This window comes from Ictalurus furcatus, chromosome 2 (assembly GCF_023375685.1).
Source record: "Ictalurus furcatus strain D&B chromosome 2, Billie_1.0, whole genome shotgun sequence".
Lineage (NCBI taxonomy): Eukaryota > Metazoa > Chordata > Actinopteri > Siluriformes > Ictaluridae > Ictalurus > Ictalurus furcatus.
Window position 1 is genome coordinate 11,769,970 of NC_071256.1, and position 19,531 is coordinate 11,789,500.

The 19,531-nt window shown below is 39.6% G+C and overlaps 1 protein-coding gene across 2 annotated transcripts in view; it reads left to right on the forward strand.

Annotated features, from left to right (window-relative positions):
- The first annotated feature begins 8,244 nt into the window (after window positions 1–8,244).
- aig1 (androgen-induced 1 (H. sapiens)) overlaps window positions 8,245–19,531 on the forward strand; it is a 35,067-nt gene continuing 23,780 nt past the window's right edge. Inside the window, exons 1-2 of one of the 2 annotated variants that reach the window (XM_053648081.1) lie at window positions 8,245–8,760; window positions 15,282–15,437. In XM_053648081.1, coding sequence (XP_053504056.1) covers window positions 8,620–8,760; window positions 15,282–15,437 — 297 coding nt within the window. In that variant the 5' untranslated portion in view covers window positions 8,245–8,619. The remainder of the gene's footprint in view (window positions 8,761–15,281; window positions 15,438–19,531) is intronic. The other variant, XM_053648072.1, reaches the window with a different exon arrangement.

Sequence of the window (19,531 nt, forward strand, 5' to 3'; positions counted from 1 at the left end):
TAGAGGATAAAAGTGCAGGAATCCATGTGAATTACATGATTTGATCATGATGAGTCGATCAAGTCTATGTTTACATTAGTTAGTCTGCATAAATTAACTTACTGTCAGTATGCATAAATTTACACACACTCATGAGCATGAGTAGGATACGAACATTTTTTTCTGAAATTACAGGATATTTATGAATACCAAATTTCTTGTTGAGATGCTCGTATGAATGATTTACAAATAAACCCGTTCGTATCCAGCTTAATAAATGAGGCCCATTATGTCCAAACTCATGTGTGAGTTCTAACCGAAATTGCAAGTTCTTCTGTTTCACGATTTTTCAAATTCCACTTTAACCCCTCCACACACACACACACACACACACAGAACCTTAGGACATGTCTGTTTCCAGTACAGACCTTATAAAGCCTCAGCAACAGAAACTGTCAGCGATTACTCACTGGAATTAAAGTCCCACACCCCGTTTTATGCTTTTCTTCTGCCCTAAGAATAATGCACTATTGTAGAGCCCTCTTCTTGCTAAACTACACACTCGGTGCCACGTCATTCTCTGGAATCCCAGCTCCTCTTGCTTTGCTGCCAGGAAATTACATAAGAACAGATTTCACCTGATAAAGGTCAATCTTGACTGCGTTATAAAGTAGGTTGCCAATAGTAAAACCTCACCCTGAGACGTTCCTTCATGTTTCATCTTATCTATTTGGTCATAAAGCACAGCTCACTATCTCAGAGTATATAGTAAAAGTATAGCCATATGGTAAGGGGACAGTATCTGCACCAGTAACCTTTCGACAGAGCAATAAAACAGAACTCCGTATGCATTATGGTCTGGCCTAATAGCCTAGGCCAGTGTGTTGTCAAGCACCATGTGCATCGCCTGACGTGTAGCCTACATCAGAAAAATCTTTAATATCCCAAAGGAATTTGTAAAGGGACTATAATTATCATATATGGCTCCCCATCTTTTTTACTTGCATTTTCCTAAATGTGCAAAATGTCTTGAAGCAATTTCCTCCTGTGGCTGGACAGTGACACTGCAAGACACAATCTGACCTGAGGGAATCCTAGATTGTTTTGTTTACACTGTCACCTAGGCTACTTGTCATATTTACAAAATTCATATTCATATTGTATCACATCTTGATTTTAAAATACAGTCATACAATCTTGTTATACAGGTTTAGAGCTGTGAATCACGTTGACTGAAAAATGTACTTATTTGTTTCAACATAAAGCTCCTGGCGCCATACAGAAATCTCTCTGAGGAAGCTTATCAACCTTGAGCAAGATACTGTTGTTATTTTCTTTTCACATAAGACGATTTTCTGGGATCCTTTGTACAGTGTGTTCACATTTTCTCAATATGTCAACCAGTTTTTAAACAGTTGGTGACTTGGAAAAAAAATCTAGTTGTAGATTTGGCAAATGGAAACAGGAAGGAAACTGTTAATCTAATCCTTCAGACATAACCTTTACGCACATATAGTTCCCTGTGCCAAGGCCAGAGTCATCAACATCCCTACAAGACACAAAAAAAACAAAAAAAACAAGCTCTCTCCAGCCCACGTCTTGTGTGACCGCTGATATTCTAAATTACACACGTCTGTACCAAACATCATTAAAATGTTGGCCTCAGAAAAAGGAAACTCTGTGCGCTCACGGAACATAGTGACGGTCAAATGGTATGTCAAAGTAGTACACCATACAAACATACTGGATTTGTTAATCTGTATGTAGAACCTGGTGTGTGTGTGTCAGTATGAGAAGGAAGACTTTTGACACAGCTTTGCAATTTTGACACAGCTTTGTGCTTCTTTTATTTTAGTTTTTCAATGTGTGGTTTTTTTTTTTTTTTTGGCAAGAGCACTTTTTAGCGAGCTTCTCTTCCACTTCCCAAAAATCAAGCTAAACCAAAATCCACTAAACCATTCATGGCTTGTCAAGTTCCACTAAGTTCAAGTTCAAGATGAGTGTTGTGTCAGCTCCGCCAACTCCACCGCTCTCTGGCTCTCTGTGGAAACTTGAAATGCTGGAACCTGAACATGCCAGATACCAACAAGTCATCTGCACCAAGTGAGCGGCAAGTGATTTCATGCAGTGGGGCCATTGGAGTGGGGGAAAAGAGGTGAGAGGGGTAAAAGGGGCGCCCTAACAGGTAGTTTCAGAGGACGAGGACCACACACTTGAGGGCCAGGCACTCTTTCTCTATCGTGCTGTACTTCAGCCAGCCCTCTGTGCAATGAGTTGGTCTACAGAACAAAAAGGAGAGCGAAGTCAGGAGAATGCTACAGCGGGCCCCCACACTAAACCGTGTTTATCTGGCAAAAAGCCTGTCTACACAGCCCCGCCCACTGGACTGGATCGGGGCTCTTTTTTTTTAGTGAGATCAGTCCACAGCCTGGTGATATACAAAAAATACAGTAAAACCTATTATAAGAGCCAGCCAGCCCTTAGCACTGCCTCACCCCTATTTGGTCAGGAGTCTTGGGCAGGCTGTAATTGCCACCATTTTCTCAGTTTGAAGATGCACCTACCCATGGTCAAAGTGGAAGCCCAGATACCATAATTCCACCCTTCCAATTGCACACGACTTTGCTCTTTTTTAATGATTATATCATGGGGGTGCATGGTGGCTTAGTGGTTAGCACGTTCGCCTTACATCTCCAGGGTCCGGGGTTCGAGTCCCACCGGGCCATGTGTGTGGAGTTTGCATGTTCTCTCCGTGCTGCAGGGGTTTCCTCCCCCAGTCCAAAGATGTGCATGGTAGGCTGATTGGTGTGTCTAAAGTGTCCGTAGTGTATGAATGGGCGTTTGAGTGTGTATGTGATTGTGCCCTGTGATGGACAGGCTCCAGGTTCCCCCACGACCCTGAAGAAGGAGTAAGCGGTAGAAGATGGATGGATTATATCATGTAAATATGCATCAGCATATGTGCAGTATAAATATTTAGTCCATAAGATGTTGAAACATGGCTGGGGCTCCAAACTAACTAAATAGAAGGCTGACAAATTGGTGTAACTTAAAGGAGTGGAAAAAGCTGTTTTGTTCTCGGAACATTGGAGACAAGGGAATCTGTGAAATTCCAATGTTGAAAAAAAATGTGCCATAAAAAAGTGAGACAATCAGACCAACCTGTCAGCATCAAGACCATGGGGCTGCTCCAATCACTAAAGGACTCCCTGATTACTTCCGTGTTGAGCCTTGAGTTCATCCCAAAATACATTATTTTGTGTTCGGGTAAATGATAGAGCCAGCTGTGTATAACCATGCCTGGGGGAGTCTAAATGTGGTGTTCTAGGAGTGTTGTGTGAGTGAGTAGAGGCAAATAAAAGCCTGGGTATTTCTCTTGTGACCTGGAAACCTGTGCTCTTCACTGGGGACTGGGATAGGCCATGTGTTTTAGGTATACCGCCAGTCCCAGCTCCTCCCTCTCGGGAACCACCATCACCATAACCATATGAATTGCATGAACTCCATGGTTTCAGGAGATTGAGGTGGTATATTTACAGTACGCTTCTATCTGTTCACCTGTGACCTTAAAGGGCCCTTGCCACTTCATGCGTAATTTAGACTTTGATGCAGGTAATAATATGAACACTTTGCTGAACAAATTATTGTGTTCCCCTGTCATATAGTCGGAACTGTCACTCTTGAGCCAGACACAAATTCTACTGTGTTAGTTGTCCCAAGGTGTGGAGTTTTGCTCTCAGGACCAGAAATATAATGAATTTCAGTTTTACCAGTTGAAGGTCTGTCTTCTCAATTTTCCTTAGTGAAATCTAATACATTGCAGAGCTTGTGCATGTACTGTATATTTGAATGGGGAGAACCCTGCAGAGGTTTGTGGGGACCTCTCATACTGCAAATAACGGAGGTTCAGGCCACTTAACCCAATTCTGAGCTTCATCATGAACAAACTAAGGAATTATGTTTTAAAGGTCTGTTTAAACTGCTTGGGGGTAATAAATACCAGTGCAAATTGATTTAATCCCTAATAATTAATATACAGTGGATATAAAAAAAAGTCTACACACCCCTGTGATGTAAAAAACAACAACAAAAAACCAAGATAAATCATATCAGAACCTTTTCTACCTTTACTGTGAAATTGCAACATATAAATTAAAGTGAAGAACAATAAGAATCATTTTGGAGGGAAAAATGAAAAAGAAAAAAGTACAATAACCTGGCTGCATAAGTTTGCACACCCCTAAACTAATACATAGTTGAAGCACCTTTAGATTTTATAACAGCTTTCAATCTTTTTAGGTAAGAGTCAATCAGTTTAGCACATCTTAACTTAGCAATATTTTTCCATTCTTCTTTGCAAAAGCATTCTAACTCTGTCAGATTGGCTGGGCATCTCCTGTGCACAGTCCTCTTCAGATCACCACACAGATTATTGATTGGATTTAGGTCTGGACTCTAGCTGGGCCATTCCAAAACCTTAAACTTGTTTTGGTGAAGCCATTCCTGGGACATTTTTCTTTGTAATTATGCTTGCTGTTGTCTATACATACACAGGATGTTCATACCGGGCATGCTTCCATCAGAAAAATATAAGTTTATAGTTCTTTATTATCTGGTACAGATAATGGTCTCAGACTCATGTCTAGAGAAATTTAAATAACACTTCTTAATACCAAAATTATACTGTAGCTTGGCTTCTAGTTTTTAGAATCATTTAAACCATAAAAGGTAATAAGGATTGTGTATTGAGAGGAGTTTTATTTTAATTTTACTCTAACCAACAGAGGCTCATCGTTCTCATGTTTGTTTGCCCAGCTTTTTGCTGGCATGGCCTTCTTTTTGAAAAACGGCTCCATGGAGAGAAGATTAACTTCCTTGTCACCAGCTTCCTACCAGTGAATGCATTCTGTTTGCACATCTCTCTTCAGCAAGGCCCGCTCTTCTCACCTTTCTATCAAAAGCCTTAATAATGGACACATGCCTCAGTCAATGCTTTCTCTATATCCTGCTCACTCTCTCTCTCTGTGTATGTGTGTGTGTACATGAGTGTGCATGTATGCTTGTGATTTCTGTGGTGAATAACCATGTAGAAAAAACCTGTAGGAGCAGCAATTCAATGAAATCTGTGATTTTGTTTACATATTGTTTATTGCTTGATGAGATAATGATGAAGGCAGCAACACTTCATGCACTATCATCATCATCATCATCATCATCCAAACAACAGGAGAAATGATCACCCACATTATCAGTCGGAAATAAGCCATATATATAATTGGCTATATTAGCATATTGGAATATTGGCAAAATTCTGTATATCTGGGCTTGTGTCGCTGATATGAAGTCTCGAGATACTTTTACATGCACAAGTATATTATTACATGATATAGTCAGATATTATATTCTGTTAATCTGATTTCACTTACTGTTATACTTAATATAAAGTACTGAGAAAAATCTTAAATAAATTTTTACAACATGGTTGTACATGTAGGAGCATTACACAGAGTATATAGTTGTAATATATTATACTACCTCCAGAAAAAAACACATCAGTAGGTGAATTTGTACAATGAATTGTATGAGGTTGTGTGTGTGTTGGTGACCCATCCATGGTGTGTTCCCATTTCGTGCCCAGTGTTTCCAGAATGAGCTCGGGAACCACAGTGACCCTGACCAGGATAGAGCAGCTACTTAAGATGATAATAAACCAGGATGTATGCACAGTAAACAATAAATACATGTGCAAGTTCTGCTGGTTGATGGGTGTCTGTAAAAGGACTCATCATTGTTATATATGGCTCACATTAGGGTGATGTTATTGGCAAACCTGAGTAGTTTGACAGTTCATTAGCAGTCCTTTGTGTGCAGGAAGAAGAATAGGTAACAGAGCGCAAAGCCTTGAGGCTGGATGGTATAACTAGGTGATGGATTATAGCTCATTTACTGTAATTAGTTGTGACTACTCATTATACTCCTCAGGATCTTCTTGTGTAGAGTTGTAGTTCTGCCATACTGGATTATGATGTGTGCTGTAATTGAAGTTCAGTGACCACACGCACTCTCTATAAAGCATCGTTTTTGACCTTAAGGATGAAGATACTTTAAATAATACTATATTATTACCCATATTGCACTATGCAACCCATGTGCACTACAATTCGTAACCAATTTCTCTCCCCAAAATGTACCCAACAGGATGGACAATTTCATATTTACATAAGAATAAAATGTGTTTTATGGCCACAAAAGCCTGTGGGTATTTATGGATGTATGTGAGACAGAAATTTGCTATTTTAATACTTTAAAGCTGCATTTTTTTCGTGGTTTTAATTTGTTAGGTAATTTGTTTGATTACTCCTTTATTGCTGCACTACATAGTGTGCTATTTACAGTAGAACGTTTAAGACAGTAAATAATGAATGAATGAATGGTGGAGCAATTTCAGACACGATGTTGGCTTTTTATATGAATTCCATTAACACACTACATAATCACCATGATATAAAAACATAAGCAACTGAATAAGAAGGAAAAAAAGCATCAAAACATTGTGTATTCTATGTCATACTGAGATTGTTACTGTATTCTGATTCATAATAGACAAGTTACATAATCCAGTAAAGCTCAATTGGCATGAATTAATAAAAATTATCGTTTAAAAAAAAGAGAGAGAAAAACCCTAGGTAGACCATGCTAAAAGAATGTTTTTTTAAGTAATATTATCTATTCTAATGATTAACACTAATTAACACAGTACTGAAAGTACTGTATAATAGGTCATTTTAAAGAAAAGGAATAGCTAACAGAAACTATTCACCTTTATGCAGTTTTTAGGTGATAAAAGGCTGATTAAAGGTTTTTAATACTTAATTTGAGTATGAGATAAGTTGATGATCTCTTGGGATTTTCACACACAGCAGTCTCAATAGTTCACACAAAATGCGGCAAAAACAAACAAACATCCAGTGAGAGGTCGGAGCGGTCAGAGTAGAATGGCCAGACTGGTCTAAGCTGAAAGGAAGTAAGGCACTCAATAACCATTTTTACAAAAGTGGTCATCAGAAAAGCAGCTCAGAACACACAACATGTTGAACCTTGAGGTGGATGGGCTACAAATGACCACACTGGGTTCCACTCCTGTAGGCCAAGGACCGGAATCTGAGGCGACAGTGGGCGCTGACTCACCCAACTGGGCAGCTGAACACTGGAAATAGACCAGGTGATGTTCTTCCAAATCTTTAACTATCCAGTTTCACTGATGTAGTTTAATCACAGTTATCTGTGAGATGTGAATCCATGTACAGTCTTGGTCGTTACACTACAAGTCAAAAGTCTCCATAAAGGAGAAATTAACACTTTTTTAGCAAAATGTCTTCCAAAATGTTTCATACTTTTTCAGATAGCCTTTGACAAAAGAACATATTGAGATCATTCTCATGGCTGGATCAGGAAGCTGTCACAAGGTTGTGATGGACTTTAACTGGAAACACAGCAAGCATATCACATGACACTGTTGCCAAACTTATTAACAAATTCAAAAAGACTGGAAGTGGAACCGAGAAGTGGACAATCCACTGACAAAGGCACAACAGACGTGATGCTGGCAAACATAGTCCCCTATGGATGGAAACTTTTGGAGCTCAGTGGTCACCAACCCATTTCCTTGAGACCCAACTTCCTGTGGATTTCATCTCCAACCAAAATCTAACACAACTGTTTTAGCTAAGAACTTCTTAAGGCAATTATTAGATGGTCAGGTGGCCATCATTATGGTTGGAGCCAAAGTAGGAACAGGAACAGAGTTGCTGACCACTGCTCTAGATTGTGATGTGCGTCTTTGTTATAAAAGCTCCACCTTTCCCAAAACACAAATCGAAATGCACGTTAGCCTTCAGCCACCCTATTTTGTAGCTGCTGTATGATAGCACTGCTGAAAAAAAAAATAGAAACCATCACAGAAATACTAATGGTTTCCACTACAAATACCATTACAAACCATCAGCTAACCATTAAAACCATTACCATTATTGGTCCTTAATGGTATCCACTAGACATAACATGCCACCAATAGAAGGCAACAGATTCCCAGTAGAGACCCACAGGGATCATTACAGTTTCCGTTCAAACCGATACAATTCACATTTTAACCATTAAAACCACTACAAATTCTCTGTTTCTAATGGGTTTTTTTTTCAGCAGGGAGGGGAGAGATGGCTGGTGGATGGGAATTGGTTGAAATTGGGGAAAAACTAGGGAGGAAAGCTGGCCATATGAGAAGTCACCTTGTTTAGACCAAAACATCAACGTTTAGGCGTATGATGAACACATGCAATAATGTTTTGTGTCATCACTGCTGTGTATATGCAGAGCTGTGAGAATGTTTGCTCTCAGTTCCTCAAAAGGAATGCTTCCCCAGGACATTCTTGTCGTCATCACTCAAATCTCGGCAAATATCGCGCGCTTACTGTACGTAACGGGACAGCCCAGCGTGGCAGCTTCAGCTGTTACTATAGCAACAGCCTCCCTCCTCTCTCCTCTCTCATGCTACCTCATCCAGCATCTCTTCCTTCCTCCTTACCGACACAGCAGCGGTAGGTAACAGCAGCGCCGGCGCGTCCACCACAACGGAAAATAAACATGGCGCTCATTCCTTCCCAAATCCTAAGAGTAGCCATACTCCTGTCGTATTTATCCATCATCTGCAATTACAAAGCCATAGACATGCCCGCGCATCAGACATACGGCGGTAGCTGGAAGTTTCTGACGTTCATAGATTTGGTAAGTGTTCCTCCAAACCCAGCGAATGTTTATTTATTCGGCACGCATCTCTGACAACTGAAAAACAAATGCAGGTCCCGGAGATAAACATGCAGTCCCACTGTGTAAGGCTAGGCTTCCTGACTGTCTATAAACTGTCCACTGGCTGTGATTCAGAGTGCAGTAAGACATCACGTCACAGGCCATAATAAACCTAATAAAAGAGAGGGTTTACATTAAAATACTCAATATTTCACTATCAGATCATTTGCATAAATATACCGTGTTTGCATCATCCTTATAGTAAGAGCAAATGTAGGTCGCGTCAGGTAGCAGTCTGCGCATGCGTAAATGTAGGCCTGGTGTTTTGTCCTACAAGCTCGTGACTCATGTTTTCCACATAAACGGCTTTTTTTCTTCTTCTTCTTTCAGTTATACAATGAATTTAATAGAAATGGCACGTGAGGTGGTAATAAAGTTGTTGTTTTTTTAGTACTCCTTTGGCACTGGAAAGATCTTTGGACACTTTGCAAAGTAGGCTTTTTATGTGCAGTAATGTAAAGCAAAGTTCAGGCAGCTGTAGAGAAAACTAGTAGATATGTTCATCTTTCAGTCCTCACTAGCAGCTCTCACCCTTAAGACAAATAGTTGAGGTTTAAAAGCTTTTCCTAATTTGTCTATTTGGCTAGGCCTATATATAAAATGTAATAAAATGCAACTTATAATGATTTCTCCAGTTTCAGAATTATTCAACCCCTTAATGGTATGCATCTTTAGTACTTAGTAGAGCACTTTTTTGCTGTTCTGACCTGCTGCAAACGAGATGCATAGCTTCTGGCAGCGTTCCTGAGGAATCTTAGCCCATTCCTCATGAACAATGGCCTCCAGTTCAGTAATATTCTTGGGTTTGTGTGCTGCAACCGGTTTCTTCAAATCCCACCAGAGATTTTCTATGGGGTTGAAGTCAGGTAACTGTGATGGCCCTGTAGAATCTTCCAGGACTTCTTCTGCAACCAAGCCTTGGTGGAATTTGAGAAATGCTTGAGATCATTGACTTGTTGGAAGGTCCAGTGACGCCCAAGCTTCAGCTTCCTCACAGACGGCATGACATTTTCTTCTAGGATTTCCTGATACAACGAATCCATCTTGCCTTCCACACGCTGCAGGTTTCCAGTGCCAGAGGATGCAAAGCAGCCACAGAGCATCACCGAGCCACCACCATGCTTGACTGTGGGCAGAGAGTTCTTTCTTCATTCTTCTTTCTCCATCTGCTCCATCATGCCGAAGAGTTCCAGTTTTGTTTCATCACTCCACAGAATAGAATCCCATAACTTCTGTGGCTTATTTATAAGATTTTGAGCCGACTTTTCTTGTGCTTTTGGGTCAGTAGTGGTGTACAACTAGTGGAGTTCTGGCATGGAAACCTGCATTCTGCCTAACTGTGCTCACTGAAACCTCAGTGCCTGTTGCCACCAAGTCTTGCTGCAGGTTTTTCACAACCTACCTTCTCAGAAATCTGATTGCAGTCGTTGATAGCTTCCTTTTTCTGCCCCGTCCAGGTATTTCACAAATTTTCTGCCCCTAGCCAGTTCAGGTATTTCATGTGTTCCAGCTCAAACACACCTGGTGCAACTGATGAAGCCCTTGATCAGTTGTATCAGTTGTGCTTGAGACAACACCTGTTTTGCATAGTTGTGCTGTTGTGAGGGATTCTATTCAGGGGATTGAATAACTTTGAAACTGGAGAAGTCATTGTAAGTTGCATTTTCAGTTGAATTTGGGGAAACCACTTGAAGCATTCATTGTGTTGAACTATTTCAATTGCTTTTGTTTGATTTGTTCATTGCAAACAGCTGAAAGTCTGTAAATTTTGACAGTAAACCTGATTTGCAATGAGGGTTGAATAATTTTGATTTCAACTGTAATACTATGCTATTTTCAGATATATGAAGGTGATAGAAATGTATTTTAGATATATATTTTTCTTGAGCATATGTGGTTTTTGTTGCAAGCACCATTTACTGACCTAATTGTAATAAACGTATTACATATTACAGTAGACTAAACAGAGGACTGCAAGTCAGGTTCAGATATTGGCCATCGGGCTATCAGATGCTGCAAAATACAGAAATATAACTGAAATATTTAAAGTAATGTCAAGCGCAGCTCAATCTGATCTGCTCACACAGCTAATATTGTCTCATTTTCACTATCAACGTCACTGTCTTTTACATAAAACTGCAAATGGCTGCATAATTGTATATTATTTCCTAATCATCTGGATTTTTTTGATTGGTAAATACTTTTGAATGTAAGTTTGAAGTTTTCAATTTGAGCAGCTCATAACAACAATCACAACGACAGCATTTTATTTCTTATGTATTGGTCAAAATAGTGTTTCAAACACACCTCCCGACTTTGAAAAGGTGTTATCGAGAAATTAGTTTTTAGTCACTTAGGGTACACATATATTGCATGTTAGAATGTTATGTAGTCCTAAATTATAAATCTGGAATTAAAAAATGTAGTGGTCAAGGCTTGGGGTAATTTAGCTAGCAGCTATAAGTTCATGGAAACTGGCCAACATTGATAGTCAGTGATTAGCAGTTAGCTAGCTGTTACAGAAGGTAGGCCTGCACTTCATAATCACTATAAAGCACTATTAAGTAACGCCATGATCTGCTTTAGTATTCTAGCTACATATAGCATTATACCACTTATGTTTTTCTTTTGAAATACACTCACCAACCAAATTATTAAATAATGCATTCAAATACTGTGCATACAGAGATGCTTTTCTGCTCATAACTGGTGTAAAAAAGTGGTTATTTGAGTTATAGTAGCCTTCCTGTCAGCTTGAAGATACGCTGCTTGAAAAGTGACTGCGTGTTCATGATGCTCGACTGTCATTTCTAGCCAAACCCCTTAAAATGTAAGTCTGGGTTCTTTCACATTCACTAACATGGTAATGGACGGGGTTGAAAATGGTACTAGAGCCAGAAGGCTGGAAGGCTTCAGAGACAATTTGGCTTAATTTTTGAATCCCTTTTATGACATCCACCCATATATACAGTCATTGGTTTGACAAGTATTTCATACCTATTTCTGCAAAGACATTATCTACTCCCTAATCCTGCTTTCCCTCTCCCAATGTTTGTGAGGTCTCTTACAATAGAAATGGTTCTGTATATCATGGACACATGGTCTGCACTTACACTTTTGTGAAAATGTGTTACATTTAATTCAGATTATTTGTTATAAAACAAGACCTTGGTGGTCATGGGTATTTTAAACAATCTGGGAACCCCGTCTTTAACTGTCCTGTCTGCACCTCCTCCTCCGTTAAAAATATTAATAGAGCGAGTATGTGGCAGGACAAATCTGGCCAATATGAATCTCTGTTAGCACCTTGTACGACAATTGAGGTGTTTCCACAAGAGGTATTCTCAAACAGTGCTTCTACGTACATCTGGAATTACATACCAGTATGCTCATTCATTTGGTTGTTGTCCATATATATGGTGAAGTGCTGAGCATAGTATAGGTAATCCCTAAACTTTTCACAGCCAACACACAGCCCACCTAAACATCAAGAACAGTGGGCAAATGATACTGGTGCTGATGTCCTTGACCCGTATCTAACGACTCGTTGCTGACCAACTTGGTGCCGGACAAGAATGGCTCTGAGGCTCTGGTCTGATGCTTCCTGATGTTCCCGATTCCAGTTTACATGCATTTTGGAAGGTAGTTTTGGGCCTGTCTTCTTCTTCATTCAATTTTCAGGCCTCAACTTCACACCATGACGCTTGAGGGCTTGGAGGACATTGTGAACTCCTTCCACGTGCTCATTGAGGATCTTTGCATAATAAAGGGCACCATTCAGTTTTGGGATACAACATTTGTCCCTCAGGGATTCCAGCCTCTCTTCCATATTCCATTGGAGTACTAAAGGAGAATTTGAAAGGCCAAACAGAATACAGATGCATTTGTAAAGTCCCCTGAAGAACCCTTGGTAGATGTGTCAAGAAATGAGGACACAGGAGGCAGGCTTTGGAGAATCCTGATCAACACATCACAACAATGCAAAAGTTTCTTGAAACCTGAATTTCCAGCATATCTTCTCCAATGTCTTGCTCGACATGTATCACGTTGTCTTAATCAAGCTCAAAAAGCACAACAGGGTTTGATGAGCCCATACTGGCTGGGACCTGACACTTGATCCAAACTGCTTGCCCTGCTGGGATGACTGTATAAGATGTACCAGTCCTTAGGCTCTTCTGCTGTATGGTGGGTCTTCTGGCTTGGATGAATTTCACTAGTAAGATTTGTTCTTCTGGTTGATTTTAATCTCATTACCCAAGAAACAGCCTCCTTCCCTAAAAAGATGAAGGTTTTAACAAGACAATGACCCAAAACGAACAGCCAAAATAACTGAAGAAGGCCTTGCATGGCCGAGCCAATCTCGTGACATGAATCGCATTTAAAGAAGGACATCAGAAGGACCCCCATAACCTTGGGAAAGACGGTTTGCCAAGAAGGGTGGGCCAACACTGAACCATAATGCTGCACAAACCTAACTACTTGTAGTTGTCTTCATGCTGTAACTGCCACTGCCAGCTTTGCAACAAAGAAGTAACATTGGTAATTTGTGATGCCTGAAGAAAATGTTCTCTAACAATTTAACTGAATTAAAAAAAAATATAAACACATCTACTAATCTAGAAATCCAGAAGATTGGTACACAAAACAGAGCTTTCAGTAGGTTTGAAGGCTACAAAAGAGTTTTTAAAATTCAAACACTAGTTGTAATAGGAAACCCAGTTAGTGTTAGTACTCAATAACAGTCTAAACAGTACATAAGTATCCGATTTGAGACCTAGCACTAGTTTGTTTAGCGGAGGTAGATGGACCGAGAAAATTGGCTGTTTCTATTGCAGAGTTCCTAAGTCATGTGATTGCGACCAATGGTTTAGGAACCCCTGCACTATGACCGCCTCCTGGGCGGCACATTTGGACACTTTTGGCGACATGGAGCTCATGTCTATATTTGCCAGATTTTCCATATTGAATGTTGCTTTCTTGCACCCCAAAACAGTATAAAAAATTGTGCTTTTTATACTCTATAGAGAACAGAAGAGAACCTTGAACAATTGTCATCAACAGAGTATCAGTATTAACATTTGAGAGATTCTCCTCCTCAATAAAGTACGGTATAAGCACTATGTATGAGTACTGTCTCTTATTGTCTGGCATGGTGCGCTATCAGAACGTGTTAAGAACCATTGTCACTGTTTTGATATGCAACCTCTACTAGTTCTGAGGGAAGCCACCCTTGTCTGGAAGTAGACAAGGGCAAAATATTTAACTGTGGTTCTATGATTTAGGACTCCCCAGGCCATCTGGGTCATTGGATGTAGTGGAGTCCTTTTATAGACCACCCACCTGGCGTCGAAACATCATAAACATATGTGCAGAAGAGCATTGTATCCACTGCCACTGAGAATGACCCAGTAACTACCAAGCAGCTGGGTTACACAAATGTGGTCCAATATGAACCTAGTGATCAGGCAGAAAAAAATGCTGCATTTGTGCAGCAGTTCTGGCAAATCTGTGCTTCAATAACCCTGTTTTACTGAAACAAAACTGACAAGAGCGATTGATGAGTTAAGCTTTAACTCATGTTCAATCATTTTGCAGTGGTTGTACTGCATATGGTAGCTTTTAGTGGCTTTCTTGATGCTATTTAAGAAATAAAAGATTCAGACACTTGTGTCTCAATCCAGAAAATCACTATGGTAGCTTCTCAGCAGAGAATAAGACATTGTTCAGCTATTAAATTATTTCTTATATGTTGTATAGAGTGCTGAGAGAGAGCGAGAGAGAGAGAGAGACTGAATGAAATAGAGCCTGTTGTGTGTAGCAGTGTAACAGGATACTCCTCATCTCAGGTAGTTACTTTTTATTTCCTCCTTTCCAGAAGGAAATATATTGAGGAATAAAAAATTAAACAGTTAATTAATCAGAAGAAGAAAATTTGATTTTTTTCGACCATTTTCTTTGTGTAAAATGAATAAAGTACTTCCCTCTTAAATTAATTCTGTGGTAATTTTTGGTGCTGATTTCATTGCTGGGAAACATATGAGCATTTACAGAGGACAGTAGTCTGTAAAGACTCTACATTATCTCATAATGCATCTTATTTGTACAGTAACAGTACATTTCTTTTTGCTACATACAGTATATTTACATATTCAGCACTTCTCTTTGAGTAGAATGAAATATATTTGCCTCTTCAGTTGTTTTTCTTGAAATTTATTATTATTAGCTTTATGCATATCATATGATTTGGAATTTCTCAGATGTATTAAGTAGGCATTAAAGCATCAAGAGTCCACATCTGAAACATCTCCATCCAGAGACGAAAGCAGATCAGTGAAGGGTCATTCAAGGCCAGATGACTTAGAAGCTGTTTTCTTCTGAAGTGGACAGGACAAAATTGGCAGCTGTATTAGCATTAGCATTCTTTTTCTCCAATTCTCCAGGTCATCCAAGCTGTGTTCTTCGGAGTGTGTGTCCTGACAGACCTTTCTAGCCTATTGATGAAGGGCACAGCCAATGTGGAGCAAGAAAGGCAACTCCGGAAGCTGATTGGTCTGCGGGACTGGATGATGGCTGTGCTAGCCTTCCCTGTAGGAGTAGTAAGTACCGTACCTCCATTCATTTGCGTTTGTTCATGTCATTCATATGCCATTCATTTTTTCTCTGTAAGCTGAGGTTGATCTGAGGGCATGGAACAGTGTTAGCAGGCATACTTATTAATAGAGAGCGTGAGGTGTTGTTATTTCCAAACACACAAAGCTACAAACCTGGGATTTTTACCTTAAATGAGATTGATGTCTGTGAGTTACCAATCATAGCAGTGGGAACATACATCTTGTTACCGCCCCCAAAGTCTCAAAATTCCACTTGAATCAGCAGAGTAAAAAAGCAGAGTGTAGCCCAGAGTGAGCGATAACAGAGCACAAGCATTCTGATTCTCATTCGCTTTGCAAATGTCTAGTCCATCTGTCAGTGCTATATGGAATGACATGACTCCAAATCATTTGTAGGGAATAAGGGCCCAAGGTCTTGGCAAAGAGAGGGAATATTATGTTTTGTCTGTCTGTAATGTCATCCGTGTTAATGATGGACATGTGATAGTTGTACAGAAAAGATTTCAATATTTGAGACTAGCAAAAAAAAAAATATATGATGCAGAAAAAAATCGGATGAATTTCTAAGCTCTGATGCTTTGGGTAAAGCAGTGTTTATAATAGACTTACTCATCATAGAAGGTGTTTTTGTTAAAACAGTAAAATGTCCATCGTTGTCACAGTAAATAAGAAACCTCTGGAAAAACCCAAAGCACCTGTGGTGATGCACTGGTAACGATTGTAACATAAGGTGTATACTGGTAGTGCATAAAATGAATGTTTTATTCAGGCGAATCCATGAATCATGGTCCATATTCCAGGCAGACAACGTAACACAAGGGTAATCCATAACCATTAATGAGAAAATGGGTACGAGTCAAAACTGGGAAGTCTAACTAGAAATACAAGAACTGTCTACCAAGGAAACAAGGTGAACATGGCTCAGAAATAACCATAACAATGATGAGAGAAAGACACAATAGGGTATAAACAGATAATCTAATCAAGAGCTGAATAGATAACAGGTGAGTACAAACCAAAACCAAATGACAGGACCAAATGACAGGACAGGGGCAGAGACAAGACTAAAATGATAAAAGGCACTGTCAATGTAAACGAAAAGTCACGTGGAGCATTATCAAAACAAAACAAAGTGTGTATGCTGTGCCACATGCAGAGAGGGGGAATTCATGACAAAAGTCTGGCACATAACCCCCATCCTGTCACATCACCAACAATGTGAAACATGTGAAAACATGTGACACTTGGCACTATTCCTTAGCCTGAGAACTTGGCACGAGGCTCAGATTACTCCCTGTACATGATTAGTTCACTTGTTAATGTGGGGAAACACCTATTAGATTAAAGGATTTATGGGTAATTTGCAAACTGGCAGATTTGTGTTTCTGTTGCAGAGATTCTAAATAGATGTTAAATATATGCGTTAGATGATTTTGAAAGGACACCTTCTTGACATGGGTATTATACACGTAATATTCCAAACTGGCTTAATTCAAATTAACCAGTATAGACTGTATTTAAAATGTGATATACCTCCTTTTCATGAAAGCTATAATGGAGGTAGACTTGAACCTAATTGGTTATTTTTGTGATTAACCATAGAAAAATGTTACATTTATTATGTTGTATCAATTGACTTTATATGTTTATAGTTGTTGCATATACTGCATCTCCAAAACCTTTCAGACATCTCTCTATTTTGAAGCATTCCCATTTGAACACAGGTGTTTAACTGTGCTCAGCTATGCAAACTCTGTTGGCAATATACAATGCTGTGTAGAGCTCAATTAATTTGACTGTGGCACATGCTGAAGAATATCCAACATATGTCTGACATTAATGTTCACGTCATGTAATTCTCCATCTCAGCGCGCGTTGTGGCTCTCGTACTCTTATTTTGACATTGTTTGTTTTCTCTTTTTGTTCTTGTGTCCGCCCCTTGTTTTGTCTTTTTTGGTTTTCCCATTGTTTCCATCTGTTTTCAGTTTAGTTCCTGATTAGTCTTCTTATTTATACCCTTCCTTGTGTGCATGTATCTTTGTGAAGTTTTATCGTGCCTCCTTGTTCATTAAGTCCGAGCCTTATATCCGCATTTCTGGTTCTCTGTTGTTTTCCTAATTCCGTGTTTTCTTTGTTTCTAGTTCGATTTCCTGTTTGTTTGGTTTTTATCTCTGCCACTCTATGTAATTTGTGATTACAAATGTTTGCCCAACTTTCTATTAATATCTAGAATTTTTTTGAATAATAGTTGAATGAGCAGATTGGACAAGCATGTGTCCAAATACTTTAGAAATATAGTGCATATCTAGACAAAGCAATTTTCCTTACTACAGTGGCCATCAAGTGGATTGTATAAGCAGGTTTGGAGGTTGTTCCACACCAGAGCTATAGATGGCCCTACCCTGTGTGCAACATGGACTCATTGAGCCCTATGTGTTTTTTGCAAAGGGCCCTGGTAATAGGAAGAGTGTTTATGCATGGACAAAATCCAAATAAACCACCTGCCTGAATAGTCCATACCTCAGGAAAGCAGCCACTCTTAAATTACTGAAAGAAACCACATCAATGGCCCATATTCACCAAACATGTCCTTCTAACATGGCTCTGTTTATTTAGCCATCACCAGAGTATTCCTGGAAGCTGAAATGACCAATCCAAACAGGATCCTGTCAAATCCTTAAATGAGGTTTGTCAATGAAAAAGATGGAATTTGGGAGCAGTTAAAACCACATGGATCAAAGGTATTCCAGAGGAGGGAGAATGGGAATTTCTTGCTCACATGGCCTATGCTTGCTAGAGCCGAGAACCTCAAACACCCAAGGTCCACAGTAGTAATGGGCTTGTTCTGCAGTTCATTAGACTTCTATAATTTTGAATCTATAACTACAAAACGCTGACTTAGTGTGCTGTCCGCTTTTAGAGATTAATTAAGGTTTGTTCATATGAAAACGCGAGCTCCAGAACTGTAAAGACCTGCCTTAAAAGGGCTAGTTTTAGAAGTACTTCAGGAGTATCCCAAACTGACTCCATAATGATTTCATAACATCTGGTCATGCATCGACTGCCTTCACGACAGCTAAGGTTATTCCCATTATGAAGAAGCCCAGTCTAGATACCTCAGACAACTTAGCAGCAGGTAATACATTTCTTTCTAAAATTCTTGAACGTGCTATACACAATCAGTTGTGTGTCTGGTTTACCCAGACCGACTTCCAGGAACCTTACGAATCTGGCTTGAAAGCAGCACACTCAATAAACTGCCATCAAAGCTGTTACTGAGAAGCTTCATGCCATTAGATCAGCTGAGCTTTCACCAGTCCTCATTCTCCTTGACTTTTCAGGAGCCTTCCACACAGTTCACAAAACTCTCCTTTCTATCCTCATGAGAATTGGAATTCGTGGGAAAGCATAGCAATGCTTTGCTTCTTAACAGAAAGGACGGTCATATCAGGTAATATAGATGTCCACGTCTGCTCAATACAGACTCTACACTGGTGTCCCACAAGGTTAGTGCTGGGTCCTCTTCTGTTCTCCCTCTATACCCGCTCTCTCTGTGAGGTCATATCCTCACATGGGTTTTCATGAGACTGAAATGCGGATAATGCTCAATTCATCCTCTCCTTTCGTCCCTCAGACACTAATGTCACTACATGGATATCAACGTGTCTGGCAGACATCTCATCATGGATGACAGTTCATCAGCTGAAACAAAATCCCAGCAAGTCTTAGAGCTGCTGTATATTACTGGAAAGTCAAGATTTTGTGATCTCCTTGCACAGCTCTCAGATCTCAACAGCTGACACTGCAAGCAATCTTCTGGACAACAATCTATCCTTCTATTGCACCAGGATTTGATTCAAGAGTTTGATTAGTATTGTCATACTTCATGCTTAAAATAAAAGTATTGTGTATAGTGCCTCCTCCTAAGAGTTGCTCTGAGAACTAATATCCATGTATTCCCAGCTAACTCTTTTTTTTATCTTAAGTAGACTTCTAAGGGGACTTTCACACTAGCAGTTTAGTCCAAAACAGTGCAGGGTTTGCATGAAAAATTGGTAATGTGAAAGCTGTTTGGGCAG